The sequence below is a fragment of the Miniopterus natalensis genome, chromosome 2 (genome assembly GCF_054644295.1).
Source record: "Miniopterus natalensis isolate mMinNat1 chromosome 2, mMinNat1.hap1, whole genome shotgun sequence".
NCBI lineage: Eukaryota > Metazoa > Chordata > Mammalia > Chiroptera > Miniopteridae > Miniopterus > Miniopterus natalensis.
In genome coordinates, this window is record NC_142082.1 from 70,656,023 (window position 1) to 70,671,043 (window position 15,021).

At 45.1% G+C, this 15,021-nt stretch overlaps 1 protein-coding gene across 1 annotated transcript in view; it reads right to left on the bottom strand.

Moving 5' to 3' along the window:
* Positions 1-3,004: 3,004 nt before the first annotated feature.
* Positions 3,005-15,021, bottom strand: part of VWA8 (von Willebrand factor A domain containing 8) — a 333,552-nt gene continuing 321,535 nt past the window's right edge. Inside the window, exons 43-45 of the mRNA XM_087814315.1 lie at positions 8,134-8,232; positions 7,058-7,296; positions 3,005-4,859 (exon numbers count right to left, since the gene is read on the bottom strand). Coding sequence (XP_087670441.1) covers positions 4,751-4,859; positions 7,058-7,296; positions 8,134-8,232 — 447 coding nt within the window. The 3' untranslated portion in view covers positions 3,005-4,750. The remainder of the gene's footprint in view (positions 4,860-7,057; positions 7,297-8,133; positions 8,233-15,021) is intronic.

Consider the following 15,021-nt stretch of genomic DNA (forward strand, 5'->3'; position numbering starts at 1 on the left):
CCCCGGGAGGCACTGCCAAGACTGGCCAACAGGCTGCTTCCCCAGCTATGATTTCCACCGGGCCCCGCAAGGACTCCTTTCTGGGCCGGCGTATTCAGGGCTGAATTTCATATGGGCCAGAAAATCTTCTGTAAAAGGAAATGGATCAACTAGCTTTGCTGAGGCTCACCCTATTCCTGGAGGCTGATAAAGACTTCTTAATTAGTGCTGGAATGAAGAAATGGCCAGTCTCATTACATTAGCATCAGTATTTATTAATATACATACATTGCATTTGAAATTCCAACTTTAATGTCCTGCCTGAGTAAATATACTCTTTTTCTTTGTTTCAACTAATAAGGCTTCAAGTTTGGCATAATGAGACCAATTACCCAGAGTTCTCTTGACAAGTTCATTATTTTCCTGCCACATTCCGGCTACGTTAGGAGGCAGACGTGCCCCAGGATGTTCAGACAGACAGTGTTCCTTCCATTTCCAGGTCAAGCTCCAGCTGCCATTACTAATGTTTCCGAGTTGCACACAGCTTTAATAAATCCTATCCTGAAACTCCTCTGGGGTCACACCCTCTGGGGCCATCTTCGGGGTCAGGGTTTATAGCCAAGCACTGATTGTTCCTTTAGAGAAAGAGCTGGCGGCTCCAAAACTCTTCCACTGAAGCCTGTGGGCAGAGAGGGAAGGCTCCGGGGGCGGCTGGTGCCTGTCGAGGGAAGGGCCACGCACGGCAGCTCCTTGGAGTTGTTATGCCCCTTGATGAGATTCCTTAGAGCAGAACATGTCGTTCTTGACGCCCTCTGGATCCAAACCACCTTAAAAGAGTGTTCTACTTTGCTCTGAGTGGCCAAATGCCACAAGCACCTCTCGATTTAAAATTATGTAAGCCTGGCATTCCAAAGCCAGCAGGCAGGGCTAGGAGCAGACGCCGGCTCTGTTGGAAGGTGAAAGCTCCAGACAGCGCCGAGTCTCGACACGCGCCCAGTCATTCTCAGCCTGAGAGGGTGGCCGGCAAGCACTTCCCCCTCTGGAGGAGATTTCTGTTTACAGGATTTAACAATTAAAAAACTCCACACACACAATTGTACATTGTTCAGCTCGGCACAAAGGTCAGCTCTGGGCATGCAGTAGTTTTCCAATTTCTTGTCCTTTTTGATCCCACTGTGCAGATCAGCAGATAGGGAGTTTTATTTTAAGGCAGCAAAGTAAGAGACAATGGTCAGAAATTTCCATAAAAATATCTACCCAGTTGACCAGGGAAAGCCCCTCTTTTCCAGTTCTAATGACGATTTTGTAACTTTTGGAATGCACATCCAGTCAGTAGCATTTTGTGTTAGGGCAACTGATACAGGTGCTAAAATCCCCTGTACAACAGGGGCTAATATATGGGGGGGTTCTGGAGACAAAAATACATTGAAATGACGTGGTTCTTGTCACACAAAGAGGGACAAAGTCAATTCACTGTGTGAGACATAGGAACAAGCAACTTTGGTTACCGATCATTTTGATTGGCTTTAAAAATTCATAGTTGAAGCAACTGAGACCCGCAGTGATTAGCCCGTTTGCACAGCCAGTTAATGGCTGAGGAGCATCTATAAATTCCTTTCTCTGATTAATTCCATCCAGAGTTTGTAAACTCTCCCCTCTATAAGATGGCACCTGGGATGCCTTTCCATTACAGCAGCTGTAGGACTGTCGTCACAGCGAGTCCTAGAGAAAACGTGAAGGAAAGGCAACAGGCAAGAACTCTGCGCTACAGCCCTGACCAGGAACTGGTGGTAAATGAGACCCTTCATCTAAAAATTGAATAAAGTCATGTTACTGCTTGGAGTAATTGTTAAAAAGTGGAAATTTTATTTCTTAATAAGATGAAGAAGCTATGTACAACATGCTAAATACAAGTGGACTTTTGACTATTCCTGAGATGCAATTCCAGAAAAAGTTGTCCAGTCAGGGAGATATCAGCTTAGAATTTGTGGAATAGCTCTTAAAATTGTGATTGTTAGAAACAAATCAGAAAGAAATGCAATAAGTAAGCGACTATTGCTCTTGTGCCCCTAGTCATCTACCTCTGCTCTGTTCACTGAGAAATTTAATTTTGGTTGATCTGACGGCACAGGAAGGAGCCAGGTGCAGGAAGGGTTGTAGCCTCTGGAGCCAACTTTTCAGGAACACTGACAATGCTGTCTACAGAAAAGCACTTCTAAATGGCTTTAAAGCCCTAGAATTTGTTTAGAGACAGTCTTGCTGGCATTGATGGATTTCTGCTCCTCTGACAGTTTACAGGAAAGGGTGTAGTGTAAAGAATTAAATGATTCATTCCAAACATGTGATGGGCTCAAATACTCCCGCTCTGATCCACTTCTGTGGCTGCTCCTGGGCTGCTCGTGGATGAGGTCATTTTGCCGGGGCACACACAGGATTCCAGGGGGAGCACACACCATATACTGCGCCATTCATGGCATTCATTCCTCCTGGCTGCTCACGGATAACAATGAACCTTCTCAGCATTACAGGGGCTCACTACAGAGCCCAGCCGGGTTAGACGCCTTTCAGTGGAACCCCCCTGAGGCACACAATGCATTTATTATAACATCCAGGCCCTTAGAGGGGCCTGGGAACAGTGTGGAGTGGCCCATAATTAGTGCATTTAATAATAAAGGCACAAACTTCTTAGGTACTGCAGGGAGTGAAAATAAAACCCTCCATCTTCTCATTCTGCCTCCCCCATCACCCTTCCTTCTACAAGTCAGAAAAGCCAGGAGTTATATGGGGTTTTTTGTTGTTTGTTTTTTAAAATAACAATTGCCAAGGATGTCTGGCCAGTGGGGAAAGGTAAATTAAATTTCTTGAGAATATTCTTTCCATGTTGAAAAAAAAGAAGGCTCTGCTCACTCAGGGAGTTACACATGGGGAAGGTCTGTTAAAAGGCTGTCCTGTCGGTCGCTCTTGAGTTGGACTTCTAAAGGCTTTCGGGGCTGTGACCCTGTGGCACAGGGGCCCGCCGGGGGGTTAAGCTGCCACTTGGATGGAAACGTCCTCAGTCTGCTGCTGTGCCAGGAAGGAGCGGCTAGAAGTGTCCCTCCAGCAGTGTCCCACGTCCTTGGTCCCTGCACCCTCCTCTGAGGGCCTGGGTATGTGCAGGTCGTTTCTGAGTACCTTTGGGAAAGTGACTTAAGTTCCTGGGCCTCAATTTCCTTACTGGTAAAAGGAGGTAGAAAGTACCTATTTTGCGCGTTGTTGTGAGGACTGAATGACACAGCATGAAATTCTTTAGCGCACCTGGTGCACGGTAAGTAACTGTTAGCTGCTGCTGTGCTTTTTTTACCCTTATTGTTGTTAATGTAGTTACATTTTTAAAGGTACTTACTGGATTGCGATTGTTTGCATCATTAAATGATTGAACACACAGCAGGCTCTGGCTGGAAAAACAAGACATGCCACCACGCTCACTGGTAACACTGTGTTGGAATCTGGCCGCTTTTATTTCTTTGACAGTTGATAGGGAGATGGGGTGATGGAACAAAGGGGTGTTATCTTTTTACATTTCCTCTAATTAAATAAAATTAAATGGATCTGTACAACTTCACTACTATATATATAGGTAAATCAGATAACAGTAACAAGACTAGTTTTTCCAACTTATCATAGGGAGGCACACGCACTGGTGCCCCGGTGTTTCTGGCTTTGCCATCAATAGTGAAGAGGGACGTTTATTATAAGGTGGGAGAGAGACTGAGCTCTGCTGGAGCATCTGATTGTAAACACAGTGACATTGATCCTATTGACAAACACAGGCCAGCCCAAGATGGGGTGGGAGGCAGGAAGGTCCACACTGAAAGAAAAATCATGAGGCTTAAAGAGTATATTTTTTAGCAGCTAAAGAAATTTCCAGTTATCCTTCAGTCCAAACATACTGCCTTATTTTTACTTTGCTTTAAGTGAAAACATAAGCATTTGTTATTTTGAGCACTGCATTTTGGAAACCAGAGGGAGTAGTGTCAAGCTTCTGAGAGGAGGCAGGACAGGAAGAAACGGGAAACTCAAGGCCAGACATCCTTTGTCCTTCCTCTCCCGGCCCACAGAGAACAGGGCATTTGCTCTTTATTATTTCAAGAACCCTTTAAAAAGTCACATGGGAAAGGAAGCAATCCAAGGGTCTTTTGATTCCTTTTGGTTTTGGCCAAGAAAATGGAATTACTGAGAAAATCCAACCTTTATAAAACGCTGCTGTTAGAAGGACTTTTCAGTGGGTTTAACACTGTCACGTGATCGCTGGGCAACACAAAGTGGGGGAGAAAAGAAAAATAATTATTGGGCAGCAATGGTTGTGGGGGTTTGTGCAGACTTGAATCTCAATGTCAGAACGTGGCATCTGGGCTTCATGTGTTGGGGTCACTTTCCTTCTCTCGGGCGGCTGGTGATGTGTTAAGGCAGAAGCTAGGCGATCTCTTTCCCTCAGGCTTTTGGAAACCGACTAAGCACCACGGTTGTCAAACCACCTTCCTTTAACCCTCACCTTTCATAAAATGCAGCCACCTTGCTTCCTCTGATTATCTGTAAGCCTATTAATGGTTTAGATTCCCATGCACAGCCTCCCTCTCGTACTCTCCTGAGTTCTGACGACCGGGCAAGTGCAGGAAGAGCCAGGAATGTCAGTTGCGCAGGCAATGCATGGGCTCCTCCACTGTGCCTCCTCTTCAGAGCGCTTCACTCCCGTCTGATTGCAAAGCCGGGCTTGGGTGGCGAAGGGCGCTTCCTATATACTGGACAACATGGTGGAGGTGAAGATCTGCTGTAAAATCTGAGGGATGTCCTTGGTATTCATGGCAACGAAAGACCGGCCAGCTGGCAACATTCTCTGAAGCCTGCCAGGAGGGAGAGGGAAAGAAAGTTACCATTGCAAATTGGGGCTCCCCTTCCACCTCCTGCCCCCACAAACCACAGCATCCAAGTGGTTTCTCAGGAAAGGAAGTTTTCACTTCCCAGTACCTTGCTCCTGCCTGCAACTGAATGAAACGTTTAGAAGAACAGGGAGATCACGTCGAAGGCCTGGGGGGGTGGGGGCTGGGTGAAGGGGGGGGCAAAGGGGGGGAAATGGGCAGCATCTGTAATACCATCAACAGTAAATTAATAAAAAAAGAATGAACTGAAAGGAAAGATTTTTTTCAATGAGAAAAATCAATGAATTTGAAAAGAAAATCTTCTCCTTTTTATTACTGTCATTTTCTGATATTTATAATCCTGTGACAGAAAAGAGCCCTGGGAACCAATCTGAGATTAGCTCACCTGGGTCCAGGGAATGTGATGGCCTCACACTGTATTTCTAAGTGCTTTTCCTGCCTTAGAAAACAGGCCTCAATAAAGGTTGCCCAGCCAAACCTCAAGTGGTATTCTCTCTCTCTCTCTCTCTCTTTCTCTCTCTCTCTCTCTCTCCCCACCCCCTTCCTCTCTCCTGTCCCTCTTTTTGCCCCACTTCACACAATGTGAAATGCAATCCGACTTATGCAATTGCTGCTTTGATGGCACTGAGGTTATATAGGCTTGTGATAATTTTTAAAAATGCCAATTTACCATTTGGAACAAAGGGCCATTTTTGAAGGCAATAAAAGTGCAAGACACAATTCTATTCAAAAGAATGCCTCCTTTCACCGTGCCAACGAAGTTTGGTTTTCAAATGACATTTAATAAAAGTCAACCATCCTGTGTAGTATCATACATTTGGCATGCCCGGTAGACCAGCTAATTCTGCAACATATCTTTTGCCAGTAGATGTTGGACCATTTCCCTAGGAAACCACAAGGGTATTATTGTGCTTTCTTAAGTATTCAAACAGGATCTGTTCACTAGAAAGACAAAATAGCTATTTCAGCTCAACCAGTATTTGCTGAGCTTGCCGTCTGCTTAACACTGGGCTGGGCGTGAAGAAAATCTGGATAGAAAAGGCATGGTTTATGTTCAAAGACATGGAAGTTCTAGAAAAGGCTAACACATAAAACTGAGAAAAATGCAAAGTAATAAAGTGACTGTAATTACGTAACATTAAGTCCATTCTTAACCTTACTCTGCGATCCTGCAGCACGGAGACAGGGACAGAGGAAAGAATGCCAGCACTGTGGACACTAAAACATTTCCTCGTCTATACAAGACTCTAAATCAGAGTACGGCAGGTAAAAGAGATTAATAGAAAGGCATGTGGCCTTTTGAGTTTTAGGCAGGAATTATTTTTTGGTGGGGGAGGAGATATACTTTCACTTGTGTTTTCTACTTCTTACAAATATTTTAAGCAGATAAAAAACATGAGCTCTTTCTGTTTGTAATTCTAGAAATGTCAGTGTGTTTAAGTCACTGAAAGTGTTTCCAGTTCTCTACTTTCAGATCATCCACAATGGTATTTATTGTCTGACCATAAATTTCTCCATGGGACATTTAGTATATTCAGTGTAGCATCTTACTACGAATACTGCCCTACATTGCCTCATCTCCACAGTAAGGGAGGTGTATATATTTATATATATTTCATATACATGTATGTATGTGTGCGTGCGCGCACGTGCATGTGTAAGTGCATGTATGTCTACATAAATGTATGTGATATATACACACAAATTATATACTGTTTATATATGTTTATATCTGTCTATATACTTTTTATAGACACACACACAATCTCTTATGCTACAAAAATAGATGTTTTGCTACTTTGAGTATGATCTGAACACAAACTGATTAGACTCGAGCTTGAGACTTAGGTGTATAGTGCAAAATGTATAAGATACTGTTTAATTTACTAGACAAATCAATTTGCTATTTATTTTATTATTGGTAAGTTTAAATATAAACTGAAAGATAATTAATTTAAAATGACTATTGCTCATCCAAACATAAGCTAGTACATCATATCCCCTCAAATAGACTGTCTGCAACTTCAGGGGAGTGACTCTGGTTTCTGTTTTCCTCCAGCTCCCGCACTGCCCCTCAAGATGCTAAGCCTACGAAACGCTATGTGTCAGGGACTCAAGAATCCTTGTACCTGCCCTTAGCTGTATCCTGAGGTAACACTTACCTGGTTGCTTGATCACCTAAAGATCCAATAAAAATGGCAAAAGCATTAACTTGAGGGTTGCTTGTCAGGATTTCGGCAAACTTGGCAGGATGTATTCCATATCGGGACAGGTTTGCATCACTCAAGACGATGACGAAGTACTCGTCAGCCTCTTCTCTGACGATTTCCTGGATGGCATGCTTTGTCCCCTCTAACGTGTGGTCCCCACTCATGCAGAACTGCGCGTGGGCGTGCATTGTCTGGGGGGAGATGTTGCACAGGAGCCACAGGTGAGAAACACCTTTTAAATAAACATGATTTTTCTACTGATCACGAGAATGCACAAATAGCAATTACTGCATGTGAGTAAGAAGTCTGGGCGTGAGTTCCAGCTAACTGGCCCGGGACGTGACAAGAGCACGCAGTAACATCTGTCTGTGGGTAAGACTTCTGTTAGAAACAGGAAATGTTCCAAAACAACCCCAGTTGGCATTTAACTTTTAAAACTCAAGTAGCCATTGAAAGTGAGAGATGTAAGAAAATACAGAACTTGGTATCACACCAGAGGATGAAGAGAACAGGAGAAAAGTAAGGAATGGGTAGAGTTTCCAATAAACAAAGTTATAATACTAAACACTCTTTACATCAATAGCAATAGGAGGAAATCTACATTACAATCATGGTGTGTGTTTCTATTGTAGATCTAAGTATGTGAAACTGCATTTATCATAAAAAATACTGAGAAATACATAAAGTTGGGGTTCGAGAGCACGTTAAAGGGGGTTATTTTTCTCTTACTACTGGATACCTAGGGGCTGGGAAGAATCGTATGGGACACAGGTGGTGACCCAGGCTGTGGACTCCTGATACAGTCCTGAGAACCTGAAAGATGTAGGGAACCAAGTTTACATTTTTTATGGTGGAGAAAAGGATTTTAGGCATAACAAGTATTTTCTCAGTTTGAATATTTGTGAAACAGAAAGTTGTTTTCTTTCCTGGATCTGCTGCTTCTTTGGTGAATTTTTTCAATGACCAGAAGATACTCTGCCTCGTATGGTAGAAGTTTTCACAAGACAGAGGTACCCGAATGTATTTACCTTCAGAATTTCTAGTCTTTGCTTGTTGTCCTTGGGGATTTTGTTCATTGGAACCAGATCAATGTTGTAGCCGTCTCCAGAGTGTCCAGCGATGTCATACTACAGGTAAGAGAACCAGGGGTTAGAGGCCTCTGCCCACTGCAGAACTGTCATTGGACACATAAGCCCCTAACTCTTCGGTCTGTTGCTGTCCAGTTTGCAGAGAGACGGATATGTGTTTACTAACACAGGCAGCAGAGTCCAGGCTCCCCCTCTTCTGGTCTATCCTCTTGTGTGATCTCCACTCTCTAGCAGGACACAGAATGTGAGGAGGGCTTCAGGGCCACCAAGAATTCCATCCTTAGCTTTAAGGGGAGAGTTAAAAAAAATCACACACACACAGGCACACACACACACTGTGATAGGCAGAATTCTCAGGTGGCCCCATGACTCCTTCCCTCTGGCTTAGAGTCTATACGCTCTTCCCTCAGTGGGCCAGGACCTGTGAATATCACTCACGTTACCTTACATGGCAAAAGGGACTTTGCAGATTTAACTAAGGTCACTAGTCAGTTGACTTTGAGTTGATCAAAAGGGAGATGATCTAGGTGGGTCTAATGTAATATTATGAGCCCTTTAAAAGCAGAGCTTTTTTCTGGCTGGTAGTAGAAGAGAAAGATAGAGAGATCTGAAGCAGCGGGGGATTCGACACGTGGGAGTTGCCTGTGGCTGAAATGGAGGGACCACGGGGCAAGGCCCTGAGAGTGGCATGTAGAGCAACCCTGGCTGGGAGCCAGCAAGGAAACAGGGACTGTAGTCCTGCAATCACAGGGAACCAAATTTTGCCAACAAACTAAATGGTCTTGGGAGCAGATTCTTCCCCAAGCCTCCAGGTAAGAGAGCCCAGCCTGGCTGCCACCCTGGTTTCAGCCTAGTGAGACCCTGAGCAGAGAACATAAATGAACCCACGGGGCTTCTAACCAACCGTTAGTAAATGGATCTTGCTTTAAAACGCTGTTTGTGGTGATGTTATGCAGCAACAGAAAACTAATACACAAGTTTTTTTTCCTGAACACAAATTGAAACATATTCGCTGCATGAATGAGAGAAAAGAATAAAAGGGAAGTAAAAATAACCGATAATCTAATTACTTAAAGATAACCTCTGTTCCTGGTTTGTTGTATAAGCTCCTAGGCGTCACTTCCTTCCACTCTGTGTAAGAGGTTGCACACTCACACACACGCACGTTTACATCGACATAATTTTTAATCAAAACGGATGACACTGCCCATGTGACTTTATAACCCGCTTTTCTACTTGACAGTGTAAAACATATTTTTCAATTTCGAAAATACCTTTAAAATTTTCTAACTCAGAATGTACACGAGAAAGGCATGTCTGTTGAGAAGAGACTAGAGCTGAGAGTGAGACGCAGGCCTTTTACAGAATCTGGAAAGTTTGGGGCTTGGGGCAGACTAAAGGTGGGACAAGGTGGTTCTCTCCAGCTGCTGAGAGCACCTCCAAATTCCCTCTCCCCTCCCACCGATATGTAGGTCAGAATAGACCTCAGGGTATCTGGACAACTGGGGATCCGCAAAGAAAATTCTGAGTGTGGGTCTGGGGCAAAAGATTTCAGGGAGAACTGGGAGAACCATGGCACAAAATGCTTGCGAACCACTGCTCTCTGCGCACCAGCTGACCACCAGGCCCCAGCTGCCTTCTGAGCTCCTGCCACGGGTAACACTCCCCTCGCGGGGGGCAGCACAGTGGTTCCTTTGCAGGTCTTTCTTTCTAACTGGCAGTTCTCTGAAGGTGAGCCCGAATCTTACCCATCTCTGAATTTCAGTGTCCATGAGTGTGCCTGGGGTGCCTGCTGCACAAATGCTTTAAGAATGTCTGCGACCAGGCTGGGGCGGCAGGAGGATTTCCTTTCCCATGCGGGCTACATTCTTTTACAAAAAACTGTTTGGAAGTTGGACTATATCCCCTCTCCCCAGCAATCATGTGAGAAATGGTGGTTAGCCAAGCTAGCTGACAAAAAGCAACCCATAATATAACTGAAACCATTGTGTTTAAATGAAAAGTAGAAAAATCCTGTTGAAATAATTTTTATGCATAAATGGGAAATCAGAAGGCAGTTAGGTTATTGGGGAAGATGAGTCTGTATCAGACACGTCGACATCGTGCTTTAGGGAGGCATCAGGGAAGAAACCCATTTAGTGCCGTCAGAGATGTGGCTGTCATCCCCGGGGGGGGGCACAGGAAGAGAAGAGCAGTGGGCCCCTCCCCGAGCCCGGGGGGCACCCTCCCTGGTGGAGGGGAACAAAGACCCAGAGCTGGGCGACGGGAGAGAGCAGGGCCTGAGCAGCCACGGGCCAGGAACGAGCGCGGGGTTTCGGGAAGTGGTGGTGCAGCTGGGCTGCGTCACACTAACCACACCGTCAGGGCAGTGATGACTAACCACCTCTGGGCACCAGAATCAATGGCGACTTTGGGGGACAATTTCAGTTAAAGGTTTGTGGTATAAAAAGAGAACTAGCACAGCACGAGGAGCGTTGTTAGGGGAGAGGTGTCCGCGGCAGAGTGGAGGCAGCGGGGAGATCAGGTTCATAGTCGGAGGGTCTAGACTGGAGAAGGGGGGAGGACACTCCTTCTTCTGAAACTAAAAGGGAGGCACAGAGAGTAGGAATGGACAGAGGTAAATGCATGATTGGAAGGGACAGCTGTGTGAATGAAGGCCCATATAGGATGTCTAAATATTTAAGAGCTGTAATAAATATACAAAATGACCTGGAAAGCCAGGGTCAAATTTCAAATGTTTGGGCTCCTTGAAGTTCTCCAAAAGAACATGGTGGTGTGGTAGCAAAAGCCCCTGGCCGGCAGCCCCTCACCTTTCCTCTCTCCGGGTGGCTCTGGCCCACACCACGAGGCACCTCCCATGCACGTGTGTGGGCGCCCAGCCCTCCCATCCAGGCACCGTCACACCCCGCCACACCAGGGCCCTTGGCCATCCCTTGGACCTGGTGCTCACACCTGGCCAGTCTGCCCTAGGATGATGGACCTGGAAGAGGTGGAAGGGGTCGACACAGGCCCCGGAAGCAGGCGTGCAGCCATCTGAGCAGGATGGCCAGGGTCCCAGGAACTGTGAGCATGATTCAGAAGTTAGCTATAAGTGGGCAAGCCCCCTTGGCTGCACACTCTTCACCTAACACAGGGGCATGGTCAGAGGAGCCTTGGGCAGGGGCTGGCAGATTATTCTATGCCCGGTTTTAAGAATTTTTTTTTTTTTTTAATACAAAGAATGATACAAAATAATTGTGAGGACAATTTACCAACATATTTTAAAAAGCTTGACAGTAAATACTTTCTGAGGATGTAACAAATTCCATATATAAAAAACCTCATTAGTGTAGTTTGCTATCAATGTAGTGAAGAGGTAACAAATAAAATTTGAAACTTAAAATCTGTCCAGCTCTGGACAATGTATAAGTGTAGGAGATTACTGGCTTCAGGACATGTCCAATGAAGGCCTCCCATGTGTGCAGTGCGAGGACCGGCGTGGGTGTGGAGGGAGCCCAGGGTCCTCCAGGGAGGCATGCTCAAGGCCCTGAGTCATCTGCTTGGACAACAGTGACAGCAGAAATGATTTTAAGCCAAGTCCTCCCGAGAAGGTGCCGGCAGGCTGCTTTCACTGCAGGGCTGGTGAAGTCACCCGTTAAACAGGATCCTACACGAGGGGATAAGTCAGCTCCTCGAAACAGAAGTAAGTTTCTCTTACTTGGCTGAGGTAAGAGGGCTATAAATATAGTAGACCTTTTCCTCCCCTTTAACCGAAGGTTAAAGTCTTACTAATCAGATGACCATGGATGAGACTGTATAAATAAATATTTGACCATGTGGTCTGCTCACAGGGTTGTCACCACTGGTCACTGCAGCTGCGAGTTAATAATCAAACAAACAGCAGTCAAATGAGTTGCTGGATGGTCTTTATCAAAACCAGATCCTAGCTAATGAAACACTTCAGAAGCATTTTAGTAACTATCCACCTGTCATTTGACTGATCTACCTATCTATCTACTATACTTTTTCACGTAAATGAAATAAAGATAAGTGGGTTGAGGACCTCCCTTCCTTCTTCCTCCCCCCCGCCCCTCCTTTCTTTATTTGTGGTAGGAAAAGTGCTATTTGCAGAAGGGTCTGCCTTCATCTGTGCCTCATTAAAATTCCATGGCTGAGAAGACACACCTAGGGAGAGGATGGGGCTTATAAAGTGGCTTGCAGAGCCTGGTTCTCATCTTTCAGATGGGCTTGGGGATTATTCTGTGTCCAAAGGGAATAAAATGCTTGAGAGGAACCCAAAGGACATCAGATGTGGAGCACTCCTTAGTGTTACCGTAGATCATGCCGAGCTTCCATGAAAAACACTTTCTATGTCCTAATTACCTAGTGTCTGCTGTCGGAGGATCCCAACACGTTTTACAGACAGGGATTTCCCAATCCTCAAAACTGTCTGGTTAAAGGAAACGTATATAAACGCATTCATTTCCATTCTTTAATTCCCGATTCTGCTCCAGTTCCTGCCGTGACAATTGTCTAATCAGACTCGACAGGGTGCTTCCCTGGAAAATCACAGGAGCCATTAAACAACCATCTATCTCACTGTCATTATCAAAGCACCTGACATTTAGATTTTAACTTTTTTTGAGTAGCTCAACATTTTTATGATCATGATCTCCATATTTTTCAGAGCATCTCTAAAATCCTTGTGGGGTCTTGTATTTAGTATCCAACATAAATAATAAACCACAGTAGTAAAGAAAAGCCTCAATTAGAGAAGACTAATTTGAATACTTCTTTGCTCTGAAAACTTGTTTAAATGCCATTTTGCTACATTTTCTTTTGAAAATCTCATTCATTAGGAGGAAGGTGTGACAAATGAAAACAAATGCTGAGTTTCAGCCCAAGACGCAAAAGTTTATCATCAGATATGAAGATGATTTATAACACTTAGGCTGCAAAGCGAGCTCTGCTTAGAACGAAGAGCTGTCAGCATTTTTATGAATAAGGCTTGAATTTAAATTTCTGCTGGGAAGGATTATTGTTTGCTAGCTTTAGGAGAGGGTTTGCTCTATTGCGCATCACGTTATAAGGAGGTATGAGACGATCGTCTGAGGCTATTTCTGAGACTGACAGTGTGTGAAATTCTAACCTCCTACAAATCCAGACACACCAGTCCAAGGTGGCGCTCCTGACCGTGGGCAGCAAAGAAGTGCCAACAGAACCCTACAGGGTTAGTCAGCCCACAGCCTACGCTATCGGCCAGCTAACTTTCCTCACATCGTAGAAGTTAATGTAAAAAGATCAATATCCTGCAGGTCAAAGATTTTAGACTTAGCTCTGACTTTCACAAGCTTTTGGACCTAGGGTAAGTCACTTAACCTTTCCAAATCTTGTTTCTACCTTGTAAATAATGCTGATTTAGAAGACTCTGAATATCGTATGTTTGTAAATCACTTAACCTTTCTGACAAATAGGGAAGACCTCTGTTAGGTGGTTTTACCTAACCTCACAGGGCTGATGAACAGATAGGGCTACACATTTAATGAGTATGACGTCAATGGTTTTACTAGTTTACAAAGTGCTTCCACATATCTCATGTTGATTCTCTCTACAACCTTTGAGGTAGGTGTGACTAACCTCATTTCACAAATGAAGAAACTGATGCTCAGAGAGATTAACAGACTTGTTTCAGGTCAGAGATCTAGTATTGTCAGTGGTGGAAGCCAAACCCAGGTGCTCTGACTCTAAACCCAATGTTTTTGTTATAGAGAAATAACCATTCCTTAACTCTCTCTAACTCCTCTGCCCTATCTCTCCTTAAGCTTTTTGAATGGTTGTGTGGTAGGTAGTAGGACAGACATGAGCAGAGCAAGGACGACGGGCCAGGTACAGAAGGTCACCAGTGTAAAAGGCCCTGGGTGCCTAGCAATGGACAACTGTAGGGTGGGACCTCATCCACAGGGTGACCTTTCCTCCCCTAGCGTATCACTGGTCATTTGGTTTAAACCCCCTGACCTTTCCTCTCTAGTGATAGTATCCAGGCCTCAGTTGTGTTTCAGCTCCACACCCAGAAAAGTGACAAGACCAGAAAAGCAGCGCCACAGCTGACCTCAGGACCAGCTGCATTGAATAATGACCCCTGCCCTGGTGCCTGCCAATCAATCAGTGGAGACCAGGACCCTGAAAGGACGCACCTGGAAAGCTGCTGAATATTCTATTGAGATCTTCCCCTGGGACCTCCTCTAAAACACCCGCCCTTAAAACCCTTAGGACAGAGGCCCTGGGGCTCTCTCCCTGCTGGGGAGCAGGCCCTCGCCTTTCCCGCTCCCTGCCCCCTCCAGGCTGGTCAGCTTTACCTTCCTCATTTTTAAGCTCCTAGGGCCCTTCCTTTACCTCTGTAACTTGTTTCCTAAGCCCATTTCTTCTATGAATTACTTCTCTACGATTTTCCAAATCAATGTTCTGTTATACAGTAGTTTGGGCCTTGGCTCTGAATTCTTTCCTAGGCAGGACTCAAGTACGAGGTTGCTGAACCCAGGTCCGGTCTGACCCCACGGGTCTGACACCTGGAGCCGTGGTTCCGCCGCCACAACAGCTGGCTTGCCCAGTGCTTCCCTACATCAACGATTGAGTCAGTTCTGAATTCCTGTTTAACTCTGGACTCAGAGAAGTCTGTACACCCTTCTTTGGTCCCATCTCCATGTGGCAATAAGAATTTATTCGAATCCTGAGCCTGAGAGGGTAACTGGTTTCCACCTCTGAATGTGGTAAACATTCCCGAGGCATCGGGAAAAGACACGGGACTGCTTTTGATAGAAGGAGTTTTTCCAGAAGGTGCTGGTTTGTGAG